The 15,864-nt window shown below is 44.2% G+C and overlaps 1 protein-coding gene across 1 annotated transcript; it reads right to left on the bottom strand.

Annotated features, from left to right (window-relative positions):
- Positions 1 to 13,119: 13,119 nt before the first annotated feature.
- On the bottom strand, positions 13,120 to 13,662 carry LOC124700283 (cytochrome c oxidase subunit 6b-3-like). The gene is made up of 3 exons (XM_047232436.1): positions 13,430 to 13,662; positions 13,259 to 13,340; positions 13,120 to 13,173 (listed from the first exon to the last, which is right to left on the bottom strand). The coding sequence occupies exons 1-3, from the start codon at positions 13,660 to 13,662 to the stop codon at positions 13,120 to 13,122; spliced, it is 369 nt and encodes a 122-aa protein (XP_047088392.1).
- Between the last annotated feature and the right edge of the window lie 2,202 nt (positions 13,663 to 15,864).

The raw sequence follows: 15,864 nt of genomic DNA, 5'->3' as shown, positions 1-15,864 counted from the left end.
GTGACTTTTTGTGATACCATTTGAGTAGTCGTGATGCATGGCCAGCTCTCTCCAATCCCAAGTAGCACATGCAAGCGTACTTGCATCACCGGATCTACTTCAACCCCGAGGAGAGGCCAATGTGACGGCTCCCCACGTAGTGCTTCTCCTAATGTAAGTCCCTTGCTTTAGCGCCATGTTCGCGGGCCCGGATGCTTGTCTGTCTGACTCTTTTAGTTCATTCCTAGCTATGGCCAAGTAACACGTTGCTATTTTCTACTTCATTGCTAACTGCTTAAGCGTTTGATCATTTTGGTTTGCATTCCTCGCTACGTAGATGTAGCCATCATAACTCTCTATCTTGCGGTCGTTGTCAGCCACAAAATTATAGGTATTATAGTAACATCCCGCTATTATTTAGTTCATGCGCCAACTGTAAGCAATTGCAACATGCTGGTTCGCATATCTCCTGGTCTATAGCTTTTGGCATCGTACTTCTATATTTGGTTCACATTCCTCTGCCACGTAGATCTAGCCATCATAACTTTATCTTGCTGGCAGTCGTATGTTACAAAAATTAGTGGCCTGCATTACCTAGTGTTGTTGTGTGCCAATTTTTACTCCATGAACATGTTTGGCTTTTGCATTCCCTGTACTACGAAGTGCATGCCATTGTTTTGTATCTAGTTCATTGTAAGCTAACAAAGCAAGGACTTAGCTTGGCATGCTATCACTCTGCACATCTCAGCACTTCGTAGTACAAATAAGCTTGTCATACTACTAGATAATAATTTTGGCGTGCCATCTTGTTCTTCAAAAGTCTAAGCATTACTTGACTTGTTTATCCGACTTGGCATGACGCCCACATATGGAAAGCTAAACATATTGGTTTGCATTCCCTCTATACAAGTTCACAGGTATCCCACTATATTCGTATCCAGTCCATCCTAAGCTCCAGCATTAACTATCCTCTATGTGTTGCTCATTACAAGTTTATATCCCGAAACATCTTGATTTGCATCCTCCTTCACTATAAGTTCAGGAGTATTATTTAGTTCACGGCCAAAATGAAGTAATTGCACTTGGCACATGTTGGTTCACATTCCCTCCTCTTTAGCTTTTGCCATCGTAACTTCTATTTTTGGTTTACATTTCCTGCTCTGTAGATGTAGCCATCATAACTTCATCTTGCCGATCGTTGTTACAAAATTTATAGCCTCGCTACTATGTTGTTCATGCCAATTTTGTACTCCCCGAACATGTTGGTTTGCATGGGACTCGAGCGTAGTAAGTCCACGCTGCTTCATTCTAACATGCTCTAGTATATATTGGCTGTTGGTATAGTGCATGCACTCTTTGTTTGCTTATTGTGCGCATACAATGATCTTGTTATAACGACGAAATGATGAGTTCAAATTCTTTGGCAAACAATATTGGCAGTTGTCTTTGCGTCTCCATTGTTGTCAGTCTTAACTTGTAATGTCTTTGTTTCGTATATTGTGTGCTGCATGGACAACTTAAAAGATTCGTTGGATCGCTTCATTGTAGTTGCTAGGTTTAATTACCATTCAATTTCTCTCGGGTTCTGTAATAGTTTTTCAAAGCCTTGCAGAGTGATGTAATATTTAGTTAGCTTTTATAGTTCTTTCGCGATTTTTTCTTTGGTGCTTGTCGTAAGTGAGGCTATCCGATGCGAAATCAATGCTGCGTAAATATTCTCGGTATCTAAATCACGAATTCCCATCCCTTAAACGGCCCAATTAAGCGAAATCACATACGTGCTCGAGCCGCAAAATACTAAAGCGCCTTTTACGCTGCAGACATATAACAAAGAACCTAAACTGGGCCGGCCCACTTACTTATTCGGGCGTCGGCCCACTTGATTAACCGTGGACCCCACACTTTTATTGGGCCGGCCCACTTGCTTTAAGGTGGACCCCGCCCACTACTCGGGCCGCCCACCAACTAGTTGGGCCAGCCCAATTGCTTTTGTCGTGGTCCCCACGTACTAAATAGGCCGGCCCTTTAAGACGAATGTGGGACCCACCTGTGTTTTTGGCCCGGCCCACTAGCCTGTTGGGCCGGCCCACTTGCTCTAGGGTGGACCCCACATACTAAATGGGCCGGCCCTTCTACAGGAAAGTGGGACCCACTGTGTTTTTGGCCGGCCCACAAGCGTGTTGGGCGGCCCACTTGCTATACGGTGGACCCCACATACTAAATGGGCCGGCCGTTTAACCGGAAAGTGGTACCCACCAGCGTTTTGGCCCGGCCCACTATCTTGTTGGGCCGGCCCACTTGCTATATGGTGGACCCCACATACTAAATGGGCCGGCCCTTTAGCGGGGAAGTGGGACCCACCGGACTTTTTGGCCCGGCCCACTATCTTGTTGGGCCGGCCCACTCGCTCTATGGTGGACCCACATGCTAAATGGGCAGCCCTGTAACAGGAAAGTGGGACCGACCTGTGTTTTTGGCCCGGCCCACTATCTTTTTGGGCCGGCCCACTTGCTATATGGTGGACCCCACATACTAAATGGGCTGGCCTTTTAACAGGAAAGTGGGACCCACATGCTAATTGGGCCGGCCCACTAACTTCTTGGGCCGGCCCAGTTGCTTTAATGTGGACCCCACTTTGTAAATGGGCCGGCCGGTACCGAGAAAGTGGGTCCCACATGTCTTGTGGGCCGGCCCTTTTGCTTGTTGACCGGTCAATCGAGTGCATTCGGCCCGGCCCACATGCTTAGTGGGCCGGCCCATTAAAGTTTTGACCAGTCAACCTTAGAGGTTAGGCCCGGCCCACGTAACTAATGGACCAGCCCAGCTATATAGTTGACCGGTCAAACTATGTCAGCTGGCCCGGCCCGCAAACTTATTGGGCCGGCCCCTTAAGACGTGGCAGGCCTCGTGTGGGCCTACCATCTACCACGGGGTTTCAGCCGGTTAACGCCGTTAGCGCCGGTCAACGGCGTACGCCACGTGTCGGTTGCATGACGTCGGCGGTCAACGGGCTCCCGGAAACACTTGGGCAACGGTCCGATTTTCCGTGGCGGAAGGGCGCCCAAGCGCGACGGACCGAAAAAAACGTCGTTGGACTTTGCCTGACGCAGTTTCCACAACAGAACCCATATCGTCGGGTTAGGCCCATGGGCAACGAAAAATACCCCTTAGTGGACGATTTTGAGATGTTGTCTATCAGAACTTTTCTTGTAGTGGCAATGAATGAAGTAGTCCAACTTTCGCAATGAACATTAAAGATAAAGCTAAGAACATATGTGTTCATACGAAACAGCGGAGCGTGTCTCTCTCCCAAACAAAGAATGCTAGGATCCGATTTTATTCAAACAAAAAAAAACAAAAAAAAAACAAACAGACGCTCCAAGTAAAGCACATAAGATGTGATTGAATAAAAATATAGTTTCACTAGAGGAACCTGATAAGTTGTCGATGAAGAAGGGATGCCTTGGGCATCCCCAAGCTTAGACGCTTGGGTCTTCCTCCACACCAAACTCAAAACAAACTCATTAGAGGGTCAGTGCATAATTCATATATTCAGAGGTGACATAATCATTCTTAACACTTCTGGACATTGCACAAAGCTACTGAAAGTTAATGGAACAAATAAATCCATCAAACATAGCAAAACGAGGCAATGCGAAATAAAAGGCAGAATCTGTCAAAACAGAACAGTCCGTAAAGACGAATTTTTAAGAGGCACCAGACTTGCTCAGATGAAAATGCCCAAATTGAATGAAAGTTGCGTACATATCTGAGGATCATGCACGTAAATTGGCAAATTTTTATAAATTTTCTACAGAGACTAATGCTCAAATTCGTGACAGCAAGAAATCTGTTCCTGCGCAGTAATCCAAATCTAGTATTGGCTTTACTATCAAAGACTTTACTTGGCACAACAATGCAATAAAATAAAGATAAGGAGAGGTTGCTACAGTACTAACAACTTGCAATACTCAAATATAAAATAAAAGTGCAGAAGTAAAATAATGGGTTGTCTCCCATAAGCGCTTTTCTTTAACGCCTTTCAGCTAGGCGCAGAAAGTGTGTATCAAGTATTATCAAGAGATGAAGCATCAACATCATAATTTGCTCTAATAATAGAATCATAAGGTAACTTCATTCTCTTTCTAGGGAAGTGTTCCATACCTTTCTTGAGAGGAAATTGATATTTAATATTACCTTCCTTCATATCAATGGTAGCACCAACAGTTCGAAGAAAAGGTCTTCCCAATATAATGGGACAAGATGCATTGCATTCAATATCCAAGACAACAAAATCAACGGGGACAAGGTTATTGTTAACCATAATACGAACATTATCAATCCTCCCCAAAGGTTTCTTTATAGCATTATCAGCAAGATTAACATCCAGATAACAATTTCTCAATGGTGGCAAGTCAAGCATATCATAAATTTTCTTAGGCATAACAGAAATACTTGCACCAAGATCACACAAAGCATTACAATCAAAATCATTGACCCTCATCTTAATGCTGGGCTCCCAACCATCTTCTAACTTCCTAGGAATAGAAGTTTCAAGTTTTAGTTTCTCTTCTCTAGCTTTTGTGAGAGCATTTGTAATATGTTTTGTAAAGGCCAAATTTATAGCACTAGCATTAGGACTTTTAGCAAGTTTTTGTAAGAACTTTATAACTTCAGAGATGTGACAATCATCAAAATCTAAACCATTATGATCTACAGCAATGGGATCATTGTCCCCAATATTTTGAAAAAATTCAGCAGTTTTATCAGTTTCAGCAGTTTTAGGAGTTTCAGGCAATTTTGCACGCTTTGCACTAGGAGTAGAAACATTGCCAACACCAATTATTTTACCATTGATAGTAGGGGGTGTAGAAACATGTGAAGCATTAACATTACTAGTGGTGGTAATAGTCCAAACTTTAGCTAAATTATTCTCTTTAGCAAGTTTTTCATTTTCTTCTCTTTCCCACCTAGCATGCAATTCAGCCATCAATCTAATATTCTCATTAATTCGAACTTGGATGGCATTTGCTGTAGTAACAATTTTATTATCAATATCCTTATTAGGCATAACTTTCATTTTTAAAAGATCAACATCAGAGGCAAGTCTATCAACCTTAGAAGCAAGAATATCAATTTTATCAAGCTTTTCCTCAACAGATTTGTTAAAAGCAGTTTGTGTACTAATAAATTCTTTAAGCATGGCTTCAAGACCAGGGGGTACACTCCTATTATTGTTGTAAGAATTCCCATAAGAATTACCATAACTATTACCATTAGCGAGCGGGATATGGCCTATAGTTGTTTCCAGAATTATTCCTATAAGCATTGTTGTTGAAATTATTATTTTTAATGAAATTCACATCAACATGTTCTTCTTGGGCAACCAATGAAGCTAAAGGAACATTATTAGGATCAACATTAGATCTACAATTCACAAGCATAGACATTATAGCATCAATCTTATCACTCAAGGAGGAGGTTTCTTCAACAGAATTTACTTTCTTACCTTGTGGAGCTCTTTCAGTGTGCCATTCAGAGTAATTTATCATCATATCATCAAGAAGCTTTGTTGCCGCCCCCAAAGTGATGGACATAAAGGTACCTCCAGCAGCTGAATCCAATAGGTTCCGCGAAAAAAATTCAATCTCGCATAGAAGGTTTGGATGATCATCCAAGTAGTTAGTCCATGGGTTGGGCAATTCTTTACCAAAGATTTCATTCTCTCTCATGCTTGAGCAACATGTTCATTATCTAATTGCTTGAAATTCATTATGCTACTTCTCAAAGATATAATTTTAGCGGTAGGATAATATCTACCAATAAAAGCATCCTTACATTTAGTCCATGAATCAATACTATTTCTAGGCAGAGATAGCAACCAATCTTTAGCTCTTCCTCTTAAGGAGAAAGGAAACAATTTTAATTTTATAATGTCACCATCTACATCCTTATACTTTTACATTTCACATAGTTCAACAAAATTATTAAGATGGGCAGCGAGCATCATCGGAACTAACACCAGAAAATTGCTCTCTCATAACAAGATTCAGTAAAGCAGGTTTAATTTCAAAGAATTCTTGCTGTAGTAGCAGGTGGAGCAATAGGTGTGCATAAGAAATCATTATTACTTGTGCTAGTGAAGTCACACAACTTAGTATTCTCAACAGTACTCATTTTAGCAGTAGTAAATAAAGCAAACTAAATAAAGTAAATGCAAGTAACTAATTTTTTTGTGTTTTTGATATAGAGAACAAGACAGTAAATAAAGTAAAACTAGCAACTAATTTTTTTTGTGTTTTTGATATAAGGAGCAAACAAAGCAGTAAATAAAATAAAACAAAGCAAGACAAAAACAAATTAAAGAGATTGGATGTGGGAGACTCCCCTTGCAGCTTGTCTTGATCTCCCCGGCAATGGCGCTAGAAATTTAGCTGCTGGCGTGTAGTTGACGTGGGAGTTAGAAATCTTTGTGGTGTAGCTTTTCTTCAGTTCCCCGGCAACGGCGCCAGAAATTTAGCTTGATACGCGCAATATCCATTGGACAGTGGCATAGAATCCATGTATCCGTGAAGAACATGCAGTATCTTAAGTACAAGGAGCTCTGTGACATGAACCCTTACCTCACCCCTCGGAGCAATAGGGTTGGGGATAAGAGGTTTCACAACAAGACTCAAGAGGAGATTTTCTATGAGGTCTATGTGCCATTCAAGAAGGGGTAGCCCCTCAACATGCCATTGACACCGCCAAGATGGCCGCTTCTAGGTACTTTGAAGAAGCCTATGCTATGTGTGGTGAGTTTGGGCTCTATCCCATTATGGAGCTCAACAAGGATTATGATATCGGGTTGATTCAAAAATTCTATGCCACCGTCCACTTTGAACAAGATGAAGCTAGAACATTCCGGTGGATGACTCATGAAAGGCTCCTTGAGTCTAACTTGGCAAAGTTTGGAAGTGCCCTTGGATACCCTCGCTACCCGGGCGTAGATGCAAATGGTTGGAGGTGCCATGATAGTTCATTTGCTCAAACAAGGGAAGTCTTGGAGCACCTCTACATCAAAGGTTGGGGTATTCTAGGCAAGAGTGCGGATATTCTCCCTACTTGGGACATTATGCTTAGAGTCTACCGGGAAACCATTGGACCAAAGGGTGGCAACCTTGATGAGTTACATCTATATGAAGTGGATCTAATGGCAAACTCCTTTGCTAAGAAGGGCACCGGTGAGAGGCTTGATGTGATGGACTACATCTACCATGAGATGTGGTCATGTGTGATGGAGAAGAAGCTTCCCTCGTTTTCTCCGTACATTATGAAGCTCATTGAGGACACTTGGGTTGATACTTGTGAGAGTACCCTCCTTCACTCTATTCCTCTCAACATCACATCCCATGAAGTGAAGGTTCTGAGGACCAAGTGATACGCGCAAAGCACACGCCCGTTGGGAACCCCAAGTGGAAGGTGTGATGCGTATAGCAGCAAGTTTCCCTCAATAAGAAACCAAGGTTTATCGAACCAGTAGGAGTCAAGAAGCACGTTGAAGGTTGTTGGTGGCGGAGTGTAGTGCGGCGCAACACCAGGGATTCCGGCGCCAACGTGGAACCTGCACAACACAATCAAAGTACTTTGCCCCAACGTAGTGAGGTTGTCAATCTCACCGGCTTGCTGTAAACAAAGGATTAAATGTATTGTGTGGAAGATGATGATTGTTTGCGAAGAACAGTAAAGAACGGTTACGATGAGATTGTATTTCAGATGTAAAGAATAGGACCAGGGTCCACAATTCACTAGTGGTGTCTCTCCCATAAGATAAACAGATGTTGGGTGAACAAATTACAGTTGGGCAATTGAGAAATAAAGAAGGCATAACAATGCACATACATATATCATGATGAGTACTATGAGATTTAATCAGGGCATTACGACAAAGTACATAGACCGCTATCCAGCATGCATCTATGCCTAAAAAGTCCACTATGAGATTTTTACTATGAGATTTAATCAGGTTATCATCCGAATCCCCTCCAGTATTAAGTTGCAAACAACAGACAATTGCATTAAGTATGGTGCGTAATGTAATCAACACAAATATCCTTATACAAAGCATCGATGTTTTATCAACTTTCTGTCACTGTCCCAGATTTAATGGAGGCATGAACCCACTATCGAGCATAAATACTCCCTCTTGGAGTCACAAGTATCAACTTGGCCAGAGCCTCTACTAGCAACGGAGAGCATGCAAGAACATAAATAACATATATGATAGATTGATAATCAACTTGACATAGTATTCAATATTCATCGGATCCCAACAAACACAACATGTAGCATTACAAATAGATGATCTTGATCATGATAGGCAGCTCACAAGATCTAACATGATAGCACAATGAGGAGAAGACAACCATCTAGCTACTGCTATGGACCCATAGTCCAGGGGTGGACTACTCACACATCGATCCGGAGGCGATCATGGCGATGAAGAGACCTCCGGGAGATGATTCCCCTCTCCGGCGGGGTGCCGGAGGCGATCTCCTGAATCCCCCGAGATGGGATTGGCGGCGGCGGCATCTCTGTAAGGTTTTCCGTATCGTGGCTCTCGGTACTGGGGGTTTCGCGACGAAGACTTTAAGTAGGCGGAAGGGCAAGTCAGGGGGCGTCACGAGGGGCCCACACAGTAGGCCGGCGCGGCCAGGGCTTGGGCCGCGCCGCCCTAGTGTGTCGCCACCTCGTGGCCCCACTTCGTTTCCTCTCCGGTCTTCTGGAAGCTTCGTGTAAAAATAGGACCCTGGGCGTTGATTTCGTCCCATTCCGAGAATATTTCCTTACTAGGATTTCTGAAACCAAAAACAGCAGAAAACAACAAGCGGCTCTTCGGCATCTCGTCAATAGGTTAGTGCCGGAAAATGCATAATAATGACATATAATGTGTATAAAACATGTGAGTATCATCATAAAAGTAGCATGGAACATAAGAAATTATAGATACGTTTGGGACGTATCACCAAGCGCCACAACTCCCCCATAGAAGATGTTCCCCCCATGGATGAGAAGCCACCTAGCTGGGCTTCTAAGCTTGCTCGCCGCATGAGACAGATTTTTTGCCTCACCTCTGCAGTCAACCACCGTCAGTATCAGCAGCATGCAGAAGCCAAGAAGTCTCGGGTTCGTCAGAAGAGCATCATGAGGGCTCTTGAGGTAGAAGTGTCTCCTCCCGGATCCGAGGAGAATATCACTCCGGAGGCTGATTGGGTTTCTCGGCATGGTGTTCCTCTTCCTCCGGATGGTCTTGAGATCGAGTCTCCTCCTCACACTCCTCCCTACCCCGGCGCTACATCGAACCTCCCTCCCGGCTGGGCTAACGCCGACCCTTGGGACGTGTAGTTTCTCCTATCCCTTTTTGGTGCCTTGGTGCCAAAGGGGAAGAGTGAGAAACTTTTAGGTTGCTCTCCGTTGGGTATTTGCATGGGGGAGTCACAAGCTCGTGTTGGCTTTGATTTTTATCACTTGTGATTCTATTTATCCTTGTGCTGTCGAACTATGTTCTTAGTTTATTTGGCTTGTAAACTTTATCTATGTGTATGGTAAACTCCGTATGTGAGTCTTCCATGGTTATCAATGTGTGCATGATCTTATTATCCATATGCTTATCACTATGTTGTATTGCTAACCCCATGGAAGACGGATGCAAGATATAGGGGGAGCTTCTTATGTACCAATGCTCATATCTAGGGGGAGCTCCTCTATATCTTTCACATTGTTGGTTTACATTATTCATTCCTTGCAAATACTTGTGTTGCCATCAAACACCAAAAAGGGGGAGATTGAAAGAACATTTCCCGCCCTTTTGGGTTTTGTGTGTTTGATGTCAACACTAGGTATATATTTATGTGTGTTGATGTAGACAGGTACAAGTTTTCGAGAAATATATTTGATCGGTGAAATGGTATGGCTGTTCTGAAGTTCTGAAGGTCTTTTTGTTTCTGGCGGAAGTTCCGGCCCCAGCAGGCGGAAGTTCCGCCCTGGTGCTTCCAGCAGAGGCCCTTCAGCGCAGTTCTGTTTGCAGATTTTATTCCCTGACCGGAAGTTCCGGTGAAGTTGGCCAAAAGTTCCGGTCAGCGGAACTTCCGCCCAACTTCCGGACAAGTTCCGGAATTCCCGAATTGTGGCTCAGTAGTGTCCAGTATGGTTTTCTCGGAATTCCGGAACTTGGCCGGAACTTGGCCGGAACTTCCGGTCGCCGGAAGTTCCGCCCTAGTTCCGCCCCAATCTTTGTTGACCAGGTCATCTGACGCAGTTTCCTCCTGCCGGAACTTCCGGCCCTCCTGGCCGGTACTTCCGGTGCCAGCCGGAACTTCCGGCCCTCCTGGCCGGAACTTCCGGTGTTACTAGATTTCGTCCAAACGGTCAGATCTGAGAGCTCCAATCATATAAATAGCTCTCTTCTCCAAAGGGACAAGTTGCTCAATCATTGCACAAAAATCTGCCAAGTCTTCACCACCATTAGAGCCACCTCAAGAACACAAGATTTGCAAGATCTCCTTCCTCCCCCAACCAAAGCTCTTGATCTTTGGAGATTCGAAGGAGAAGACACCGATCTACATCCTCACCGAAGCGATTTACATTTCCCCCTCATTTGTTTGAGGGCCCTCTTGCTAGTGTTCCTTTTGGTTCCCTAGTTGATTGTTGTTGATGTGTTGTTGTTGTTGATTGTTGTATTGTTACGGATTTGGGAGCCTCCAATTCGGTTGTGGATGTGTGCCCCAAGAACCTTGTAAAGGCCCGGTTTCCGCCTCGAGGAAATCCCTTAGTGGAAGTGGGCTAGGCCTTCGTGGCGTTGCCCATAGGAGATCTGAGTGAAGCCTTCATGGATGTTGGTTTGGCTTTCGTAGCAACCACACTCCTCCAAACGTAGACGTACCTTCTTGCAAAGGAAGGGAACTACGGGAATCATCTCCGTGTCTCCGCGTGCTCCACTCTCGGTTACCTCTATCCTATTCTATCTCCTATATATTGCGTAGCTATATCTTGCTAGATTGGTTACCTTGTCATATAGGTAAATTCACTTAGTTGCATATCTAGAGAATTTACCTTTGTGTCAAGCCTAAAGTGAAAAAGAACTAAAAATTGGTTAGCACCTATTCACCCCCCCCCCCCTCTAGGTGCGGCATACGATCCTTTCACCTGCTGGCGCACCTGAAAAGATGTATGCAGGTAAGAGGAAGAGGGGTGCCTTCACCACCGACGGGCTCGTGGCCTTCACCACCGACGGGCTCGTGGCCTTTACCAACATGATTGTCGCTGTGAGGGATGTCGGAGAGGCTATCCGGGACAACAAGCCCACAAACAAGCACCGTAACATATGTACCAGGAAGTCATTGACCATGTTGGCTTCAGCGAAGAGTCCCTCATAGTGCTCAGCCACCTCGTCGACCACAAGGCCAAGGCACCAATTTTGTTGGCATGGTGCCCATGCAGGATTCTTTGGCTAAGGACCAGCCTTGCCAAGTACTACTACAATCTGTAGTGGGCACTAGGACCATTGGGGGATGCATGCATGGAGGTGATCGATGGTGATGATATGTTCATGACTTGATGATAATGTTCATTTTGGTATAGTTAGGGTTTAAAAACTTTTTATGGCATGTAACTATCATGAGGTGGTCTTGACTAATCCCTCGCGTGATTGTGATCTTGTGGTGTACATATGACATCCTATTTTTATGTGGTGGTAGGTTGACACCATAATTATTGCTGTAGGATGAACTTGTCACCGACTTTTGGTAAGTGGTCATGCATGCTCCTCTTAGGTTACGATTTTTTGTAAACATTGTGATGCTTTGTATGACTTGCTTGATGCATGTGATCAACAATCTAATTTGTTATTTTTTTGTCATGCTAGTGGTACGTGGTCTTCAACAGAGCTTACCCCATGTATCATAAAATCGGCACATGCTAGCAAAGGTATCCTAAGTAGCCGGTGAAAGATCTCTCAGTCCTCGGCTCATTAGCATATTATGGAAACGTGTGACGGTTTTGGTGAAAGTGGTAATGTAAGGGTGTATTCGATTCTGGAACAATATGGAATGAAATTGTTCCATCCAGAAGAATGGGATGGTTTCATCCCCGTGCTCGATTTGGACAAAATAGAGTGTTTTTTCTTCGGTTTTTTCTTTGCTTGGAGAATTATAGAGTAAAACGAAATAAAGTTAAAGTAATCTTTTATCTTAAAATTGTAATTAAAAATGGTAAATAAAAATTTTAATCTCAAAATCGTAATTAAAAGCATCTAATAGTTTTTTAATCTCAAAATCCTAATTAACATCATTTATGTTTGGTTGGGAGAATTGGAAAGTAAAATGGAATGAGATTAAACTTTAATATTTCAAAATCGTAATTAAGACACATAATCTTTTTAATCTTAAAATCGTAATTAATAATGGTTTATTTTTTGACTGGATTAGTGGAGTATTTCGTAATTAACAACGGTTTTCACCACATTCCACCAATTCATTGAAATGGGTGCATTTTGGATATAAAAATAATTATTTTTTTGAATTTTTATACACCACATTCCACCAATTCATTGAAATGGGTGCATTTTGCATATAAAAAGAATATTTTTTTGAATTTTTATGGAAAGAATATTTCTTTTCGACGAATCATTCGGTTCTATTTTATTTTATTCTACAACCAAACATAAAAATTAGCTTTAGGTGCGAAATGGTTCCATTTCATTTTGAACCAGTTCATTTCACTTGGTTCTGAATCGAACACACCCTAAACGTAATCACATCTCACAATTCGTGTTGAAACAACAAGGGAGTCACACGATGGTCTTGTACTTTTGTCCCGAAACCCGTATGTCGAGCTCAAATCTCCGATGCCGCACGTACACCAAACATGTCTTGTAAAAGCGATATATAGATCGGTGGTCGATCACGGCGAGGCGCTACAGTTCAGACGAAGATTAATTAGCTTTTGGAGGTGAATTTTTTTTTGTTTTTCATTTGGTGGCTTACCACGCTTATCACGTGGTCTTTTGGAGGTGAATTCGAGAACTAAGACAAGCAGGGGAAACAGGATACAGAGTAGACAGCTGCGCGCTCAACTACTCAAGCACACACATCGCTGCTGATATCAGATGGGTCCTGGGAATATCCCTTCCTCCCTCTGCCGGTTCCACTCGACGACCTGCAAATCACACTCTGTCAGCAACACAGATGGAGACTCGAGACCAACAAAACAGCAAAATATGCAGAATATACTACGGACTTACCCAATCCGTGGGGCAAAGAGATCTGTAGTAACGCTGGAACTTCGCGCACTCCGAGTTATCACCTTCCTTGGCCTTCATACACCTGACGCATGACTTGTGTAACACGCGAGACATATCGCGAGCTTGATGCTGAACTCCGGATCTAGAGTAGAGAGCAGGCGTGTGGTTTACCTGTGGTACTCGAGGTAGCGCACGTAGCAGTGGCGCGTCTGGTTCGTGGTCGGGAACCGGAAGTCGCTCGGCGCGGTGCGCAGCTCGATGGTGCCGCCGTCCGGCGGGGCCGGCGGCGAGTCCGCCACGCTGCCGGGCTCGTGCGGCGGCCTCGGCGCCTGCTCCCCTCGGGCCACCTTGTTCACGTCCCGGCTGCGCATCTTGTCGTGCGGGTTCACGACGTTGTCCGCCATGGTGGACGCTCCGAGGTAGGAGCGGCGGCCGGTGGATCCTTCAATCCTTGTGGCGTGTTGCAGGTGGCGCCTGGCACGTGGTGGCTGTACACTTCCTCGGAACGGAAGCATGGTGTTGCCTTTGTAGTAGCGTTAAGCGGTGAAAGCACCTGAAGCCGCACCAGGTGTTTGTTCCTGGCAGCGGCACGTGTTGGAATGTGCAGATCGAAGTTCCAGAGAGATATTGATCCAAGTAGACGTCAGTTCCAATACGGCTGGAACAACGCGCCGAGGTTCCAGCAGACGTTTGATTCACTAGACGCATTCTTTCAAGGAAAACCGAACCCAAAATGGAACTCGAGTTTCACATCATGAGCAGATTGAGCATCTTCAGTCGCGTCTCCCAAATAAGATTTTTTGGTGTCACATACAGACTTTTTGAGGGACGCGACTGGAGATGCTCTTACGCGTACTTGCTCGGCTCATCTGCATCACACCTCAAGATCCAAGCGATAACCAATCAGAAGCTTATAAATTCAAAGGGAAGGGCAGGTACCTACTGTTGGAAGCAATAAATGTTTTGTCCAATTATAATGCTAAGCTTTCCGAAAAGTGTATTTGGCACATGAGCACCAGTGCTCCTGATTTTTAAAAATTATATTTTTTGGATTTGAAAAAATATGAAATTAAATACCCACATACATATAAACATTCTGAAGGTACATTAGAAATTTTGAAGAAAAATATGTTATATTTTAAGCTATACAAAAAAGACAAATTTCTGATAAATATATACCTCTATACGTAGCCATAAATTTGTTTTTTTCCTTTAGCTCAAAATTGTTGACGTCAGAAACCCACCGGCGGGCAGCGACGGGCAACACAGTAGAGCCGGGAACAACTAGGGCTGCGGCTGGCCCCAGTCCCTCAGAGCGACGGCCCGCAAAGCCTCCTGGTCACACGTTCAATGCTATCGCAAGGGCGTGCCACCTGACCTATACCTGGTCAGGAAGGTGTTGGATGATGCCTCGCTTAGTTTCCTGCATGGCATACACGTAAACATTAAATACGAGCCTCGATCGGCTCTCGAGTTATCTCGTGAATCGGCTCAAAGAGCCGATCCACCCATGATTCGTACAAGGTGTCCGAATATATGGTGGTCCCGCTTGATCAAGATAAAGCTAATGAGATCTACGACGATTTAGGGTTTTCACCGCATAATCGGATCATCCTACTCACGATTGGGCCTCGCGCTCGCGCACGGTGACCGTAAGCCGATCCTAGACAGGGCCTAAACACCAACACGAGGTTGATCCCCGGAACGTCCTGTCTAGGGCTAGCAAACTCCACCCTACACGCCGCTGGATCCTCCAACCCTTTGTAGGGCCTAACTATTGCGGATATTAAACTAATCCTTGCAGAACAAGGAGCAACCGTAACGGATCAGATCTACTAAACTATGATCAAGCGGGGTGCCGCCCCTACACCTGAGATAGGTGTAAGGGCGGCTAGATGCATAAGGGTCGCACTACGACAGCATATGATACGAAGAACAATGCTAACCCTAACACATCTAAGATAACTACGTTGCTCGCCATCAAAAAGGCTTCACTACGAGCAACGCATGAACAACGTGGGTAGGCTTGTGCTGCCTAGATCGCAAGATGCGATCTAGGCAGCATGGTGCTTACCGGAGAAACCCTCGAGACGAAGGAGTTGGCGATGCGCCGAGATTTGTTTGTGTTTGAACGTTGGTTGTTGTTTATTTCATAAACCCTAGATACATATTTATAGTCCAGTGGACTTTCTAATTCAAGCGTGCACCTAACCGTGCACGGGTAAAACTCTAACTTCTAACCGACACGTAACCTAATATGTTACAGATACAAGGGCAAACTAGCCCAAACTTTGCATGTAAGGCCGATTCACGTATTTCTTCTATATATATTCTTCAAGTCCATCTTGATCGCGGTCCACCTCTGACTCGGTCAAATTCTGGTGATAACACATGTCCCCCTGGTTTTGGAAATGTCATTTCCAAAATCATTATGCTTATACCTCATCGGGTCATGTCATGGCGTCTTGCCTCCTTAACTTTATCACCAATCTAAAAAATGAAGGAACGTATTCACTTAACCCTGCTGATAGCCAGAGTCAGGCGCCCCCCAAAAGAGCCGATGGTATCACATCAGCCTCTATGATAAACGGGAGCAAGGTCAACCT

Source organism: Lolium rigidum, chromosome 3 (genome assembly GCF_022539505.1).
Source record: "Lolium rigidum isolate FL_2022 chromosome 3, APGP_CSIRO_Lrig_0.1, whole genome shotgun sequence".
Lineage (NCBI taxonomy): Eukaryota > Viridiplantae > Streptophyta > Magnoliopsida > Poales > Poaceae > Lolium > Lolium rigidum.
Note: the sequence above shows the minus strand (reverse complement) of the source record. Positions and strands in the feature narration are given on the sequence as shown.